This window comes from Calonectris borealis, chromosome 3 (genome assembly GCF_964195595.1).
Source record: "Calonectris borealis chromosome 3, bCalBor7.hap1.2, whole genome shotgun sequence".
NCBI classification, from domain to species: domain Eukaryota; kingdom Metazoa; phylum Chordata; class Aves; order Procellariiformes; family Procellariidae; genus Calonectris; species Calonectris borealis.
The window spans coordinates 30734700-30747413 of NC_134314.1; the positions used below are offsets into that span (position 1 = coordinate 30734700).

At 37.5% G+C, this 12714-nt stretch overlaps 1 protein-coding gene across 1 annotated transcript in view; it reads right to left on the reverse strand.

Annotated features, from left to right (window-relative positions):
- The window catches only part of EYS (eyes shut homolog), a 958850-nt gene that overhangs the window by 541294 nt on the left and 404842 nt on the right, over positions 1-12714 (reverse strand). Inside the window, exons 23-25 of the mRNA XM_075145270.1 lie at positions 3894-3990; positions 2757-2864; positions 1926-2071 (exon numbers count right to left, since the gene is read on the reverse strand). Coding sequence (XP_075001371.1) covers positions 1926-2071; positions 2757-2864; positions 3894-3990 — 351 coding nt within the window. The remainder of the gene's footprint in view (positions 1-1925; positions 2072-2756; positions 2865-3893; positions 3991-12714) is intronic.

Consider the following 12714-nt stretch of genomic DNA (forward strand, 5'->3'; position numbering starts at 1 on the left):
AGGCCAGACTTTTCTCATGTAAGGGGGGAGGTGTGGAACAAGAATGATCAGACTGGGGAATTAAAGAGTTCACAGAATTTTGTAGGTAACCGGTTACCTAGAGACTTTATGCTATGCTACTGTTAAGTTTCCTTGTGGTGCCTAAACATTAAACACCAAAAATAGTTTTCCAGACCTGCATTTTTCAACATGAAAGTTTAATGCTATTTCAAATAAATCAATATTTCTTGCAATGGAATGTAAAACTAGGAAAAACTAATGATGTTTCTGTGTGCTTGCAAGTGAGTGGTCAAACTAATGTAAGGAGACAGTTTGTAGCTTTCGTATGCCAAAGTCGTAGATCTGAAGGAACAACATATGTCTGTTTACAAAGATCCTTTTGGGCAACAAGGATAATATGTACTGTATATATACTGTAGCTAAAGAGCAAATACAAGTAAAAGAACAGCAGCAGCTGATAGAGCTGGAGTAATTAGATCTTGTGTTATAAAGAGTACCTAGTGGAACTGAGCAGTATTGTTTCATGGAGCAACACTGGCCAGCCAAAGCAATTAAAAAAAACAAGAGGGGCTAAGATGGGGATAGAAAGTTCATGTCACTGGGTCATCTGCACCTTTGATGTGGCCTTGCTAGCCAGTGTGATTGAGGACAACTAAACATACGCAGAATGCTACTACAGAAGTGGGGATGCAGTCATCTCTAGAAGGTATTTTGCCAAAAAAAAAAAAAAAAAAAGAGGAAACGAACTGTGTACTTTTGAAAAGGATTAGTTGATTATTTGGTATTATCCTTTTGTTACTTTTCTCCTCTTTCTAATATAGCACTGCTTTACTAAGTCACTTTAGTTCTCATTTTGGGCCAGGGAAAAAAGTTTCTTGAATGCTCAGATCACTTAGTTTTATTTTCTGAAGTATCTGGGGTGAGGACTTTAACCAGGGTTTATTAGTGATATCTAGGGTTTAAGACGACCATTGCTGCTGCCAATTACATCCCGACAGAACGGATACATCTGTGCATTTGTCATCTGAACTGTGATCACTTTTTCGTAAGAGTCTACCTGAGCTGCAAAACAGTAGATTTTGTGGTGAATGGAAGAAAGATATACAGCTATATAGATATCCCTAAAACTGTACTTGTTCTTTGTTCTGTGGAGAAATTACATTCCTCTCAGTTCAGTGGATGCGAATTGCATCCTTTCTAATCTTATGAATTATGTGGTATTCATTACAGGCTGGAATGGGTAGGAAAAAACATTTTATACAGAAATGATACAACTTGAGGCAGACAACTATAAACATTTCTGCAAAGTCATATGACCCCATGTGTTTTCAGGTTGCTTAAGCTGGATGTATCAAAACATTAAGTATGAAGTACTTGTTCTGCAGCATGCAGAGCATTTAAATAAATGTCAACATCTTTTTAGAGAAATTTTACTACTTTTCTACGCATTAAGTATTTTGTCATTAGTTTTGTAAAAATGTAAAGATTAACACTGAAGGCAACAGTGTCAGTCCAACAGGTCAGCAAAGTCAAAGTGTTACTATGGTTCTGTACAAACTCAAATGACAAGGTAGCATTTTATTATGTTTGTAAAATTTACTCTATCTATGGTAACACTTTTTTTCTTGGCTGAATTCAGAAAACACTGATTTTCTTTGCACTATACAATCTCTCTTTTAATGTCTTTCAGCTGAATGTATGGGTGACTGAAGAAATCATAAATCAAGCCTTAAAGTAAATAACATCTTGAGCTACTTAGCAAGAATTAGATCAAAGTTCTATTTGAATCAATATTGATTTATCCTCCAATAAGCAGATGATCCTGTGTACTCTCCCCTGATTTAGTTGAGGCCATTGCTATAAAATTAAAAACATGTAAAACTTGTGAAATAGCCTTCTCCACTGTGGTAGTGAGCGGACCATACCTGTGAATCCAGGGGGACAGAAACACTGATAGCCTCCAAGGCTGTTGATGCATCTTCCTCCGTGCAAGCAAGGCAAAGTTTCACACTCATTTACATCCATCTCACACAGAGACCCATAGTATCCAGGTGCACAACTACAGATGAATCTTTAGAAAATGGAAAATCAGGTAAGTCAACAGAAGTAAACAACATGACTTATTCCAATATTCTGAAGCTCTGTGTATGTCCTGATGTCAAGCTGGTGTCCCTAATCATCATCCACATTAAAATAATTAACAGAGTTTTCTCATTTCCATGTGTCTGAAGCAAGCAGAGCGATTTACTTTTTTTTAAGTTATTAGAAAAATTGTGCACAATAATTTTAGCTGAAGGTATAAGGAGTGACTTAAGGGCTGATGTTCTTTTGACACAAGTCTCTGAATAACTGTAGAGTGTTATGGAACAAACACAAGATACAAATTTTTCTCTTGCTTACACTTAACTTTTAGTAAACATTTACATTAGAAAACGTCATTGCTGGAAGCTGCAGAGAGAGATGTAGCAATCTAACTGAAGATCAATTTTCCTCTATTTCACTCTTATTCCAAATTTTAGAAAAAGAAAAAAAAACAGGTAAGGAGGAAAAGAACAAGTTGTGTTGAAGACTGTTTCCCTTCTATTTTCCTCTCAGGTCACATAAGAAACAAATAGCTCAGTTAGTAGCATTTGCCTACCTCACTCTAATACAGAATCCTTGTCATATGCTGAAGGTCCCATGCAAACCTCGAGGCAGCAAGCAGACTTTATACATAAGGAAATCAGGGAATTGCTTTTCATTTAGTAGTAACTAACCTGTTTATGAGATCCAGGCAAGTTCCATTGTTTTTACAGGGTCTTGATAAGCATTCATTAATCTCCACTTCACATAGTGTCCCAGTAAAGCCATGTTGGCAGGAGCACCTAGCAAAAAGGATGTCACTGTATTACTTTTTAGTTTAATATAACAAGATTCTGGAAAAATGTGGCAGATTTTGAGAGGTACAAATTAGGTGGTTCCAAAATTATATTTGTTTTTTTCTGATCATTACAAACTGCTGTACTTTAAGAAGCTTCACAAACTGCAGCCCAGGAAATAAGATTTTTGCCATTATTACTTGAAGGCCAGAGGCTTTGTGCTGACCCCACTGTGCAAGGGCTCAGAACTTGCCTTGACCTGAGCTGGTTTTCACTTGTTTTGACACCTGCCCTGGCACCAACTGACTGCTGCCTCTCGTGCTTCAGCTCTGGGAATAGCACCTATGTTGAGGGTGGGACAGTGTGGGATAATCACGGTGTTGCAAACAATAGCCTTTTGTGTCCATGTGGGCTGGGGAAGCTGGTAAACAGTGCAAAGGAAGTAAATCGTGATAAGGAAACATACAAAAATAGCTCCAAGCAAGCCTGAGACTGAACATGAGAAAACCCCCACCGTAAACATCACACCTCTCCTGGCAAAGACTTCCAGATGCTGGTGACTTGCAGTAACACTGCCAGTTCTTCTTGAGAAAGACTGAAATCACTGATCACAGGACCCAGACAGACATTGTGAGGGTAATCATAACAACAGAGACAAGAGCAAGATTGCAAGATTTCTTATATAACAATTATAACTACATTGTTCATGAAGCTTTTTTCTATTAATTTCAACTTAGACTATTAGTATTATTGTAACTGGACTAATAACAACTGTTTGTTATATTTTGATTAGATTATTAAGATTTTAATTAGCCCTACAATAGATTCTTGGGTCCACATCTATGGTGTACATGTATGTCTTTTTGCTCACAAGAAGATTTTGAGTGTAATGTAACAGTAACGCATCACAAAAAAAGACATATTACATCACTGAAGGACAGCAAACGTAATAGTGACAAAGTACCAAAAGAATAGCTAAATGATAAGCATCCATGTATCATACTGAATATCTGTCATTCAAATAATTTTCCTCACCTGTAATGGTTAACCCCATCCACACAGAGACCTTCATTCTGGCATGGATGGGAGAGGCACTCATCACTGTTAACTTCACAGTAAGTACCTTCAAATCCTGAAACACAAATTATATTAACTATGAATGACTGAATTCAACTACATAATGTGAATATAAGGGTCACAGATCCTCCTGGAGGTTTGGCTGTCTGAGCTCAGGACGAACTTAGACCATGCAAGTGGCAGGTCTGAGAAACCTCAGCTGCCCTTGAAGCTATTCAAGAAAGAGCTGAGAGAAGCATCAGTGGTGACTACCCCTTCTCTTGGGAGCATCTAAGCTGAGGCTCTTTGCCCTTAGTATCTGACTGACCTGTGTTGCAGCCATGCGCGTACCTAGCCACGTACCTGTTTATCTGGATACTGACTTTGGCCTTCAGACTAGTTCCCTGGCTTGGCCTCAGACCTGTCCCATTCCCTGTAGACTTGACTAGCAACCTGGCATACTTATGCTGATCCTGCACACCGTCATTGGCCCTGCCCTGCTCGCCTCATTCAGATACTGTCAGACAGGAGCCTTGACAGTGAGGTCCCTGCCCTGGCAGCCTTGACAACACTCTTGTCTTACGTTCGCTTCTGGAGCAGCCAGTCTTCACTACTCTCTGACTATAAGATCGGGGGTAGCAAGTGGATGCAATCCTAAAAGAACCTTCTCCAATTATTTTTGTTCCTCAGCTTCAACAAGTTCATTTCCAGAGAGTGTAAGAAGTCTTAACATACTTTAATGAACCAGAGAAAACAGATTTGGATGGAGCACCTGGCTAAACATACTGGGGAAATGTAACCCATTTTAAAGGACTGAAAAGGCTTTCTTGGGGAGTGTGGGACACTATCAGAAACTAAAAGCTAATTCAATAATTAATATATTACAGAGCATAATGGAAGTTAAAGAGATTACATTTATTCAAAGCAGTCAGTAGATGAGAAAAAACATCTAAGTGGTTTTAATATTTAAACGAAGAAAAAATGTGATCAAAATCTTATCTGCACAGTACATTACTTGCATAATACATTACATTTACCTGTATAACGTCCCAGAATATGTGCTAAAGAGAAATAAGAGATTTTTCACTGATATAAGAATACGACTTTTGCTCTTAGACTACACCTTACAACGTTCACATAAATAAATGTTCTACTAAACACACAGTTGTGTTAAAGTTATACACAGTGGATAAACTATAGCTACTTAGTTGAATTTTGCACAGATTGAGTATATATGTTTCATCTGATATAGTAATGAAACCATTATAATGAACAAACTATTTGCACTGTAGTGGCTATAATACACATGATCCCTGATAGCAGATGGACTAAACAGCATTTATGGTGTTCACCAAAGTGCTTTTGAACACCATTTAGATATCAAGATTAAATTAAAACAACTATAAAAACAGCCACCAAAATTCAGTGTATATTATTATAAATATGATGAAGGCTTTACTGGATTCTTTCTTAAAACAACAAGTAAAATTGTTATCAGTACTTTTTTAGATACTGAAATAAGGATAGTAATGACTTTTATTGTTACGTTATATATTTGTGATTTTCAAAGTACTTCATGAAAGTTGGGAAATCATGAAAGATCACAGTTAGAATAGTATGGCTTATTTCTATCTAGAGAAAATCATTACTGGAAAAATTAAGGGGCTTGGTCAGAGTTGTAGGGAAATCTGTAGAGAGAAATCTCTGCTGGTAATCTCCAATGTATGATCTAAACATCAGCCCACATCAAAGCAGTTGATATTTTCTTCCTACCAGGATTTTTTCTGTTCAAAAACTTTCCTGGCTAGACCTGACTGAAATGAGTCCTGAAGGTTTCACAGCAGTGTCTGCTATAAAGCTGGAAAATAAACCCTGGAATGTATCTCAAACTAACCCTTCAATTATAGTCACTTACACTCTTATAATGTTATTCTTTTTTTCAGAAATATCTTGAGTGTGAAGTGATACCCTCATTTATTTCCTATTTGCATGACGTTTCCCAACCAGTCAAACTTGAGATCCAAACTGTAAACCAATAGCACATGTAAGTGATTTGACATAGCTCTCCAGCCGTATACTTTACAAGGTAGCTTTTCCACATCAAACCCGAGTGACACATTAAAAATGCAATTTTTGACCTTAGTACTTTTTATTTGGAAAAACTGAAAGTTTTCTGAACTCAGTTCAAACCATTCTGAACTTCTAAACGAAAAGATGCACTAATCAAGGGGGAAGAGCAAATGGCACACATTGTCACTTGTGAATACAGAATTCCATCAGACACCTGCTCAAAATTTCCAATATTAAATTCAAGAAACAAGTGGCTTTTTTTTTTCCAGGTGGCCAATATAAAGGCTAGACAAATGTCATTGTAAAGTCTGCCAAACAAACAAATGGTTATTTGTCAAACATTTTACAGTATTTTTCCTGCCACATTAGAGAAACTGAAGATGTAAACATCTTTGTTTACATGTTTTTTTTTTGGTTTTTGTTTTTGTGGGTTTTTTTCTTTTTTTTTTAAATCATAGAGAGACAGTACTTCATTTAAAACATTTATTTGTCATTTTAGGGAAAATGTATAGGGTTTTTTGAGGAAGTGAAATGTGTATCAGAAATGTTAGCAGTTTTCATAGTAACAGATAGCAATTTCAAGACTTTCAGAAATTAACAGAAATGAAAAACAATTGAAAATAATTGCCATTCTTTGTGTTAGACAATTTACTTTTATTTCTGTATATTTTTAACTGTTCAGGTAGCATGAAAGTGACTTTAATAATATGAGGTCTAAAAATAACTGTGTTCTATGAAGAACGCCACAAAAGCAGCTCATCTAATCTCAAGCTCTAGTTGTTTTATACTCAAAAATTAGCACTAGTGGGTGTGGCAGTATGCTCAAATTTTCTTGCAATTTATGTGCAGGCAGAATTACATATTCATTTTAGTTTACAGAAATTCCAACATCCTGTGGTAATTTTGCTGTCAGTGCAAATGACTAAATGCCATTACTTAAGATGGGACAGATGATATTGTTCCTTCTGTTTCTCTGAAATATGGGAAATGGCTACTGTATGTCTCAACTCTGTCTAGGGGACTTTGTGAGCTGCGAAGTGCAGGAATATGTAGAGTGTAGAAGCTACACATCTGCTGTTACAGTTACGGTCATTTTCATCTCCTTATTCCATTGTAGAGAAATACTACAGAATTTACCTCTGCAGGTAACACAGAGGACTAAGGGGATTCTTTCCCCATAAGCTCTCTACTGGTTTACTCATCAGCACAGTATCATGGATTACAATTGTCTCCTTACTGTGAACTGTTTATGAACCAATGTTTGCAAGCAGTAGAGATATCACAATAGCCCCATAATCTTTAGTATAGGTATTTAGGTTATTCAGTATAACATAGGTAGGTACGCATATAAAAATCGAAGGTGTGTGAAATGTTAGACATGGTAAAAAGGTTATTTCCCTTTGTGAATTATGTATGCATGTGTCTGAAAAAGAAACTGGCACTGAAGGGCTCAGAAATCTGACAATGGCAGTCTCCAATTTATATAACTTCTGTTCTTTAGCATTTACCTATTAGTTCTGCTTGATATTAGAATCATAGAATCATACAGGTTGGAAAAGACCTCTAAGATCATCGTGTCCAACCGTCAACCCAACACCACCATGCCCACTACACCATGTCCCTAAGGGCCTCATCTACACGTCTTTTAAATACCTCCAGGGATGGTGACTCCACCACTTCCGTGGGCAGCCTGTTCCAAGGCCTGACCACTCTTTCAGTAAAGAAATTTTTCCTAATGTTCAATCTAAACCTCCCTCGGCGCAACTTGAGGCCATTTCCTCTTGTCCTATCGCTAGTTACTTGGCAGAAGAGACCAAGATATTATACATTTTGTGCACTATGATAATTTTCATTTAGTCTTATTTGAGACATGGGCTGAGATTTTGTCTCAATTCAAACATATCTGTAAGATGCTATAAACCAAATAAAAATAATCATTAGCATGCTAGGACAAAATGTATTAAAAAAAGAAGGTGTCACGGGAAAGAGTTATTGACACTAGTCTGATAAAAGGGGTGAGAAAGTCCTGGAAAGAACTGTTTAAAACAAGGACTTCAGAAATTACTTTGAAGTATCAAGAAAGGAACCATAAAGTCCTGCTTTTGGAAAGAGTATTTGGCAGATAAAGAATAAATAGGATGGCTAATTCCAGCACAAAGTGTAGCTATTGTTTCTCCTTAGAGATGACACAGTACTCTCCTTAGATCTCATTGACACCTTTCCCTGGAACACGACATGTAATTTCCCTACACCTTAAAACTGGTGGTTGTAACTCATGATCCATGCAATTCCTCTTACATAAACCATTTTTTCAGCTTCTCAGCTTCTAGTTTTGTATCTTCAAAGATACAATGAGCACAAATAAGTTGACAAAGCTTTTGACTACTTGTGTGCTATAATAACACAAATAGCTGCTCTCCATTCTTTTGTTCTACTCCTCTCTAAAACTGTGTGCTTCCTAGATGTAGATAAAAAAAAAAAATCTCTACAGAAATAATAATCCAGGCAGCAGGCAACTGGTAAGGAATTCAGCCTGATACCAATTACAAAAGAACAGTGAAGAGACATATGACTCTTTGGTTGAAATGATGTAGATGGGTTAGGAATGCTTTATGAATAGGTAGGCCAGAGATTCAGTAGATAAAAAGGCCTTGAACTTTGTATTCTGTGTAAAATAGATAAGGAAGCTAACCTTGTATCTTGAGTAGAATAGATAAGGGGGTTATGCCAGCCTAAGCTAGTTTGTGCTTATGAGAATTGTGCTAAGTAAGCCAAGGGTTAAAACTGAGCATGTGTAGACTGACTTCAACTAAAGGACACTGTGAGGAAGACTATCGATGACCACCAGAGGACCCTGAAAGACAGGAGACCCTGGAAGACCACCTATGGATATAAAGGCACATGCGTCAAAGACTTTTGCATATGTTAATGAATTCCGGGAAATAACATGAATATTTAGATTATTTCTCAGAAATGTAATGAATATGTATATTCTAATTCTATATAACTTCTATGGTTGAGTAATTTGGTGCGCACCCTAGGTGGAGCGATCCCCTGTGCACCCGGCACCACATTAAAGAATGCCTGCTTTCTAAAACTCCAAAATCAAGTCTTAGAGAGTTCTTATTTCACCAACTTACAGTAACGAGCCCATCTACCATCTGAGCAAATTGTCCTAAGCTGCCTATATAGTCAGCAGAGTGACATAGATATTTCTATAGCATTAGCCATTTGACTTTGTATGTCTGCTTTTGGGTGAAATGAATTACCTCAGAAAACTGCCTCTTTCCCTTCATTGACTGTAAATGGATTACAGGGGGACCTTCTCCATGTCTACTGTGTATACCTGTACGTATACCTCCTCAGTGTAATACTGTGGACATCTACATCTGGTCAAGTTAATCCAGACTCTCTGGTGTATTTGTTTCAATAATAAATACATTATTTCATTGATTTAATTTCCCTTCTAAGTTTCCTAACTCATTAAAATGCTATTGAACTAACAAAAATGCTGACCAAACAGCCCATATTTTTGAACAGAATAGGTAAAGCTTTGGTATGAACACTCTCTCTCTCTATATATATATATGTTCAATGTATAAAGTATTTACAAATATGTTTCCTGAGAATTTTCCCATCACAAAACTAAAAGTAAGAATATTGCTTCTATTGTAATAAGGAGACTGCATAAGAATCCGGAGCTGAGGATATTACTTGGACTAATGAAGGAAGATCTACATCTAACTTTAAAGAAAGACATGAATTTTTACCTTCTATTATAAGAAGGAGGAATTCTAAAAACTCTCCAAATTCAACAACCTTGTCCTTCCCTTCCTGTCTTTATGTCAGCAGCAACTATATCTGCTGTTCCTACTAACTTTGCCTTGCTTTAGCTCCTAGATATATCTACTAATAATTCTCGCAGAAGAATAAATCTCTGTTAAAAGAAGTCTTTTATTAGAAAACACTACAAGTTTTCTGGCCCATAGTTTATGTTGGCAAATTATTTTTTGTCTTGTTAGTTTTCTGTAATATTTATGTACTTGTATTTCCCCAGGTTTCACATTTCTCCATGATAACTGTTACCTTTTGTCTCCCATTTCATCATTAAGTAGGCCTGTTGCTGTTCAACTGTCCTAGCCAGAGAGCTGCTCTTACACTCTGCAGTTGCATGCCCTCTCATAGATTTCCTTCATTTTGAATTTTTTTTTTTAGTAAATTGTTCTTTCTTGGAACACAATTGTTCTCAGAAAGTTGCGCTATTTTTACCAAACTGTCTTCCCTTTGGGTTGCCTTTATGAAACTAACACTTTTGTGCCTGGCATTATCTAGAACAGCATGGTCTAATGTTCATCCTCTAGTTTAGAATCATAGAATCATAGAATCATTAAGGTTGGAAAAGACCTCTAAGATCATCGAGTCCAACCGTCAACCCAACACTACCATGCCCACTACACCATGTCCCTAAGAGACTCATCTACACGTCTTTTAAATACTTCCAGGGATGGTAACTCCACCACTTCCCTGGGCAGCCTGTTCCAAGGCCTGACCACTCTTTCAGTAAAGAAATTTCTCCTAATGCCCAGTCTAAACCTCCCTTGGTGCAACTTGAGGCCATTTCCTCTCGTCCTATCACTAGTTACTTGGGAGAAGAGACCAACACCCACCTCGCTACAATCTCCTTTCAGGTAGTTGTAGAGCACGATGAGGTCTCCCCTCAGCCTCCTCTTCTCCAGGCTAAACAACCCCAGTTCCTTCAGCCGCTCCTCATAAGACTTGTGCTCCAGGCCCTTCACCAGCTTCATTGCCCTTCTCTGGACACGCTCCAGCACCTCAATGTCCTTCTTGTAGTGAGGGGCCCAAAACTGAACACAGTATTCGAGGTGCAGCCTCACCAGTGCCAAGTATAGGGGCACGATCACCTCCTTGCTCCTGCTGGCCACACTATTTCTGAATCAGGCCAGGATGCCATTGGCCTTCTTGGCCACCTGGGCACACTGCCGCCTCATGTTCAGCCGGCTGTCAACCAGCACCCCCAGGTCCTTTTCCTGTGGGCAGCTTTCCAGCCACTCTTCCCCAAGCCTGTAGCATTGCCTGGGGTTGTTGTGGCCCAAGTGCAGGACCCGGCACTTGGCCTTGTTTATTGACCCTCTAGTTCATTTATGTGTGCAGTTGAATTGCTCTTTAGATCTTTTGCATGTAGACCTTCTGGGGAATTTACGAACAGTTGCCCAGGCTCAGCTACAAATATTTCAACATTATTTATATTCGATACCTTTGCTCATGTTTCCTACCTTTCTCTTCTGTTACACTAAATTTTAATTTCTATTATTAAGATTAATTCCAAGAATGAAATTCTTTAAGAACAGAAAAACATGTTGATAAATTAAGCAATAAAACATTCTACTATTTGCCCTAAGTTGTTCTTTCCTCCTCTGTTTCGTTTGCATTTAGTATGTAGCATTTCAGGAGAAACTAATGGCAGGATTCAATGCTGGGTATATACATAACAGCTCAAAAAGCCATCTCGTCCCAATTGCCTTGATCAAACCCTTGCTTATCAATTACTGGCCAAGTATATAAAAAGGGGTGTTTTCTGTACACTTCTTGGAAAACTTGCTCTATTACAGTGATTCCTAAACTTTTGCAATAATGGCCTACCCTACAACATTCTTGCAGCCATTAATATACCAGCATACAATTGTAGAGATCACAATTTTTTAAACTGTTTAACCTGCTTGTGTGGACAACTTAACTTAAACTCATGGGCTAACACTGTTCCATAATCTACACTATGAGAGCCCAGTTTTGTGTTACGAACATTATAATCCATCTCCTTACAGGAAGCAAACCTCTACAGCTAAGGCAGACACCTCAAAAAGAAGTTCTGCATTTATATTATTTATAGAATTTTAAAAAAATCTTTAAAGCAAAAACAGACAACTGTAACTCCCTAACATACATACAAGAACAAAGATGCGTCGTTTTGCTTTATATTACTACTAACCACGACTTCATTATCTCCCTACCAATTTGCTGTAGTAATTCTGTCCTAGGCTAACACCTTACATCAAGTTTGATTGTGCCCAATTCATATTCTATCAGCTTTTGTCTTCTCTGCCCTAGTATGACTTCCCAATCCCAGCTCCCTGTAGTCAGTAGATATTCTCTTTTTCTTCTATATAAGTACCACAGTCAATAGTATGATTTGTAGTCCTATTGTACCCATCTCAGATATGGTTTTCTAAAGATATTCTTTAGAATTTGGTAAGCACAGCTACATTTTATGACTCTTGCTAAACCAGATTCATACCTTTTAATGACTGGACTGTTAACTACTGCCAAGTTGTTTAATCAACATGCCATTTGGTACTAAGTCAGGTATCTTGAAGTAATCTAGCTATGTCAGTGTGATTGCCCTTTGTGATCAGATCTGTAATCGTGACAGGTTTATTGGGAGAGAAAGGGAGGCATGTGACAAACAAAAATAGGAGAATAAAAGAAAAGACGACAATTGCGGAAATAGATTTCCATAAACTGCTTTCAATTAAATTTCTGTATTTTACTGTCTTTCCTCTTTTTGATAAGAGTCCTGAATAAATGGTTGCATTTCTCCTAGCATGAATGATTAACTCATGAATTACGCCTTTTACTCCTTTTCAATACTGAGACATTTTCCACTTTCCAAGATTTGTTGGCAATGCATGTTACTGGTTCACGTAACTCCCCT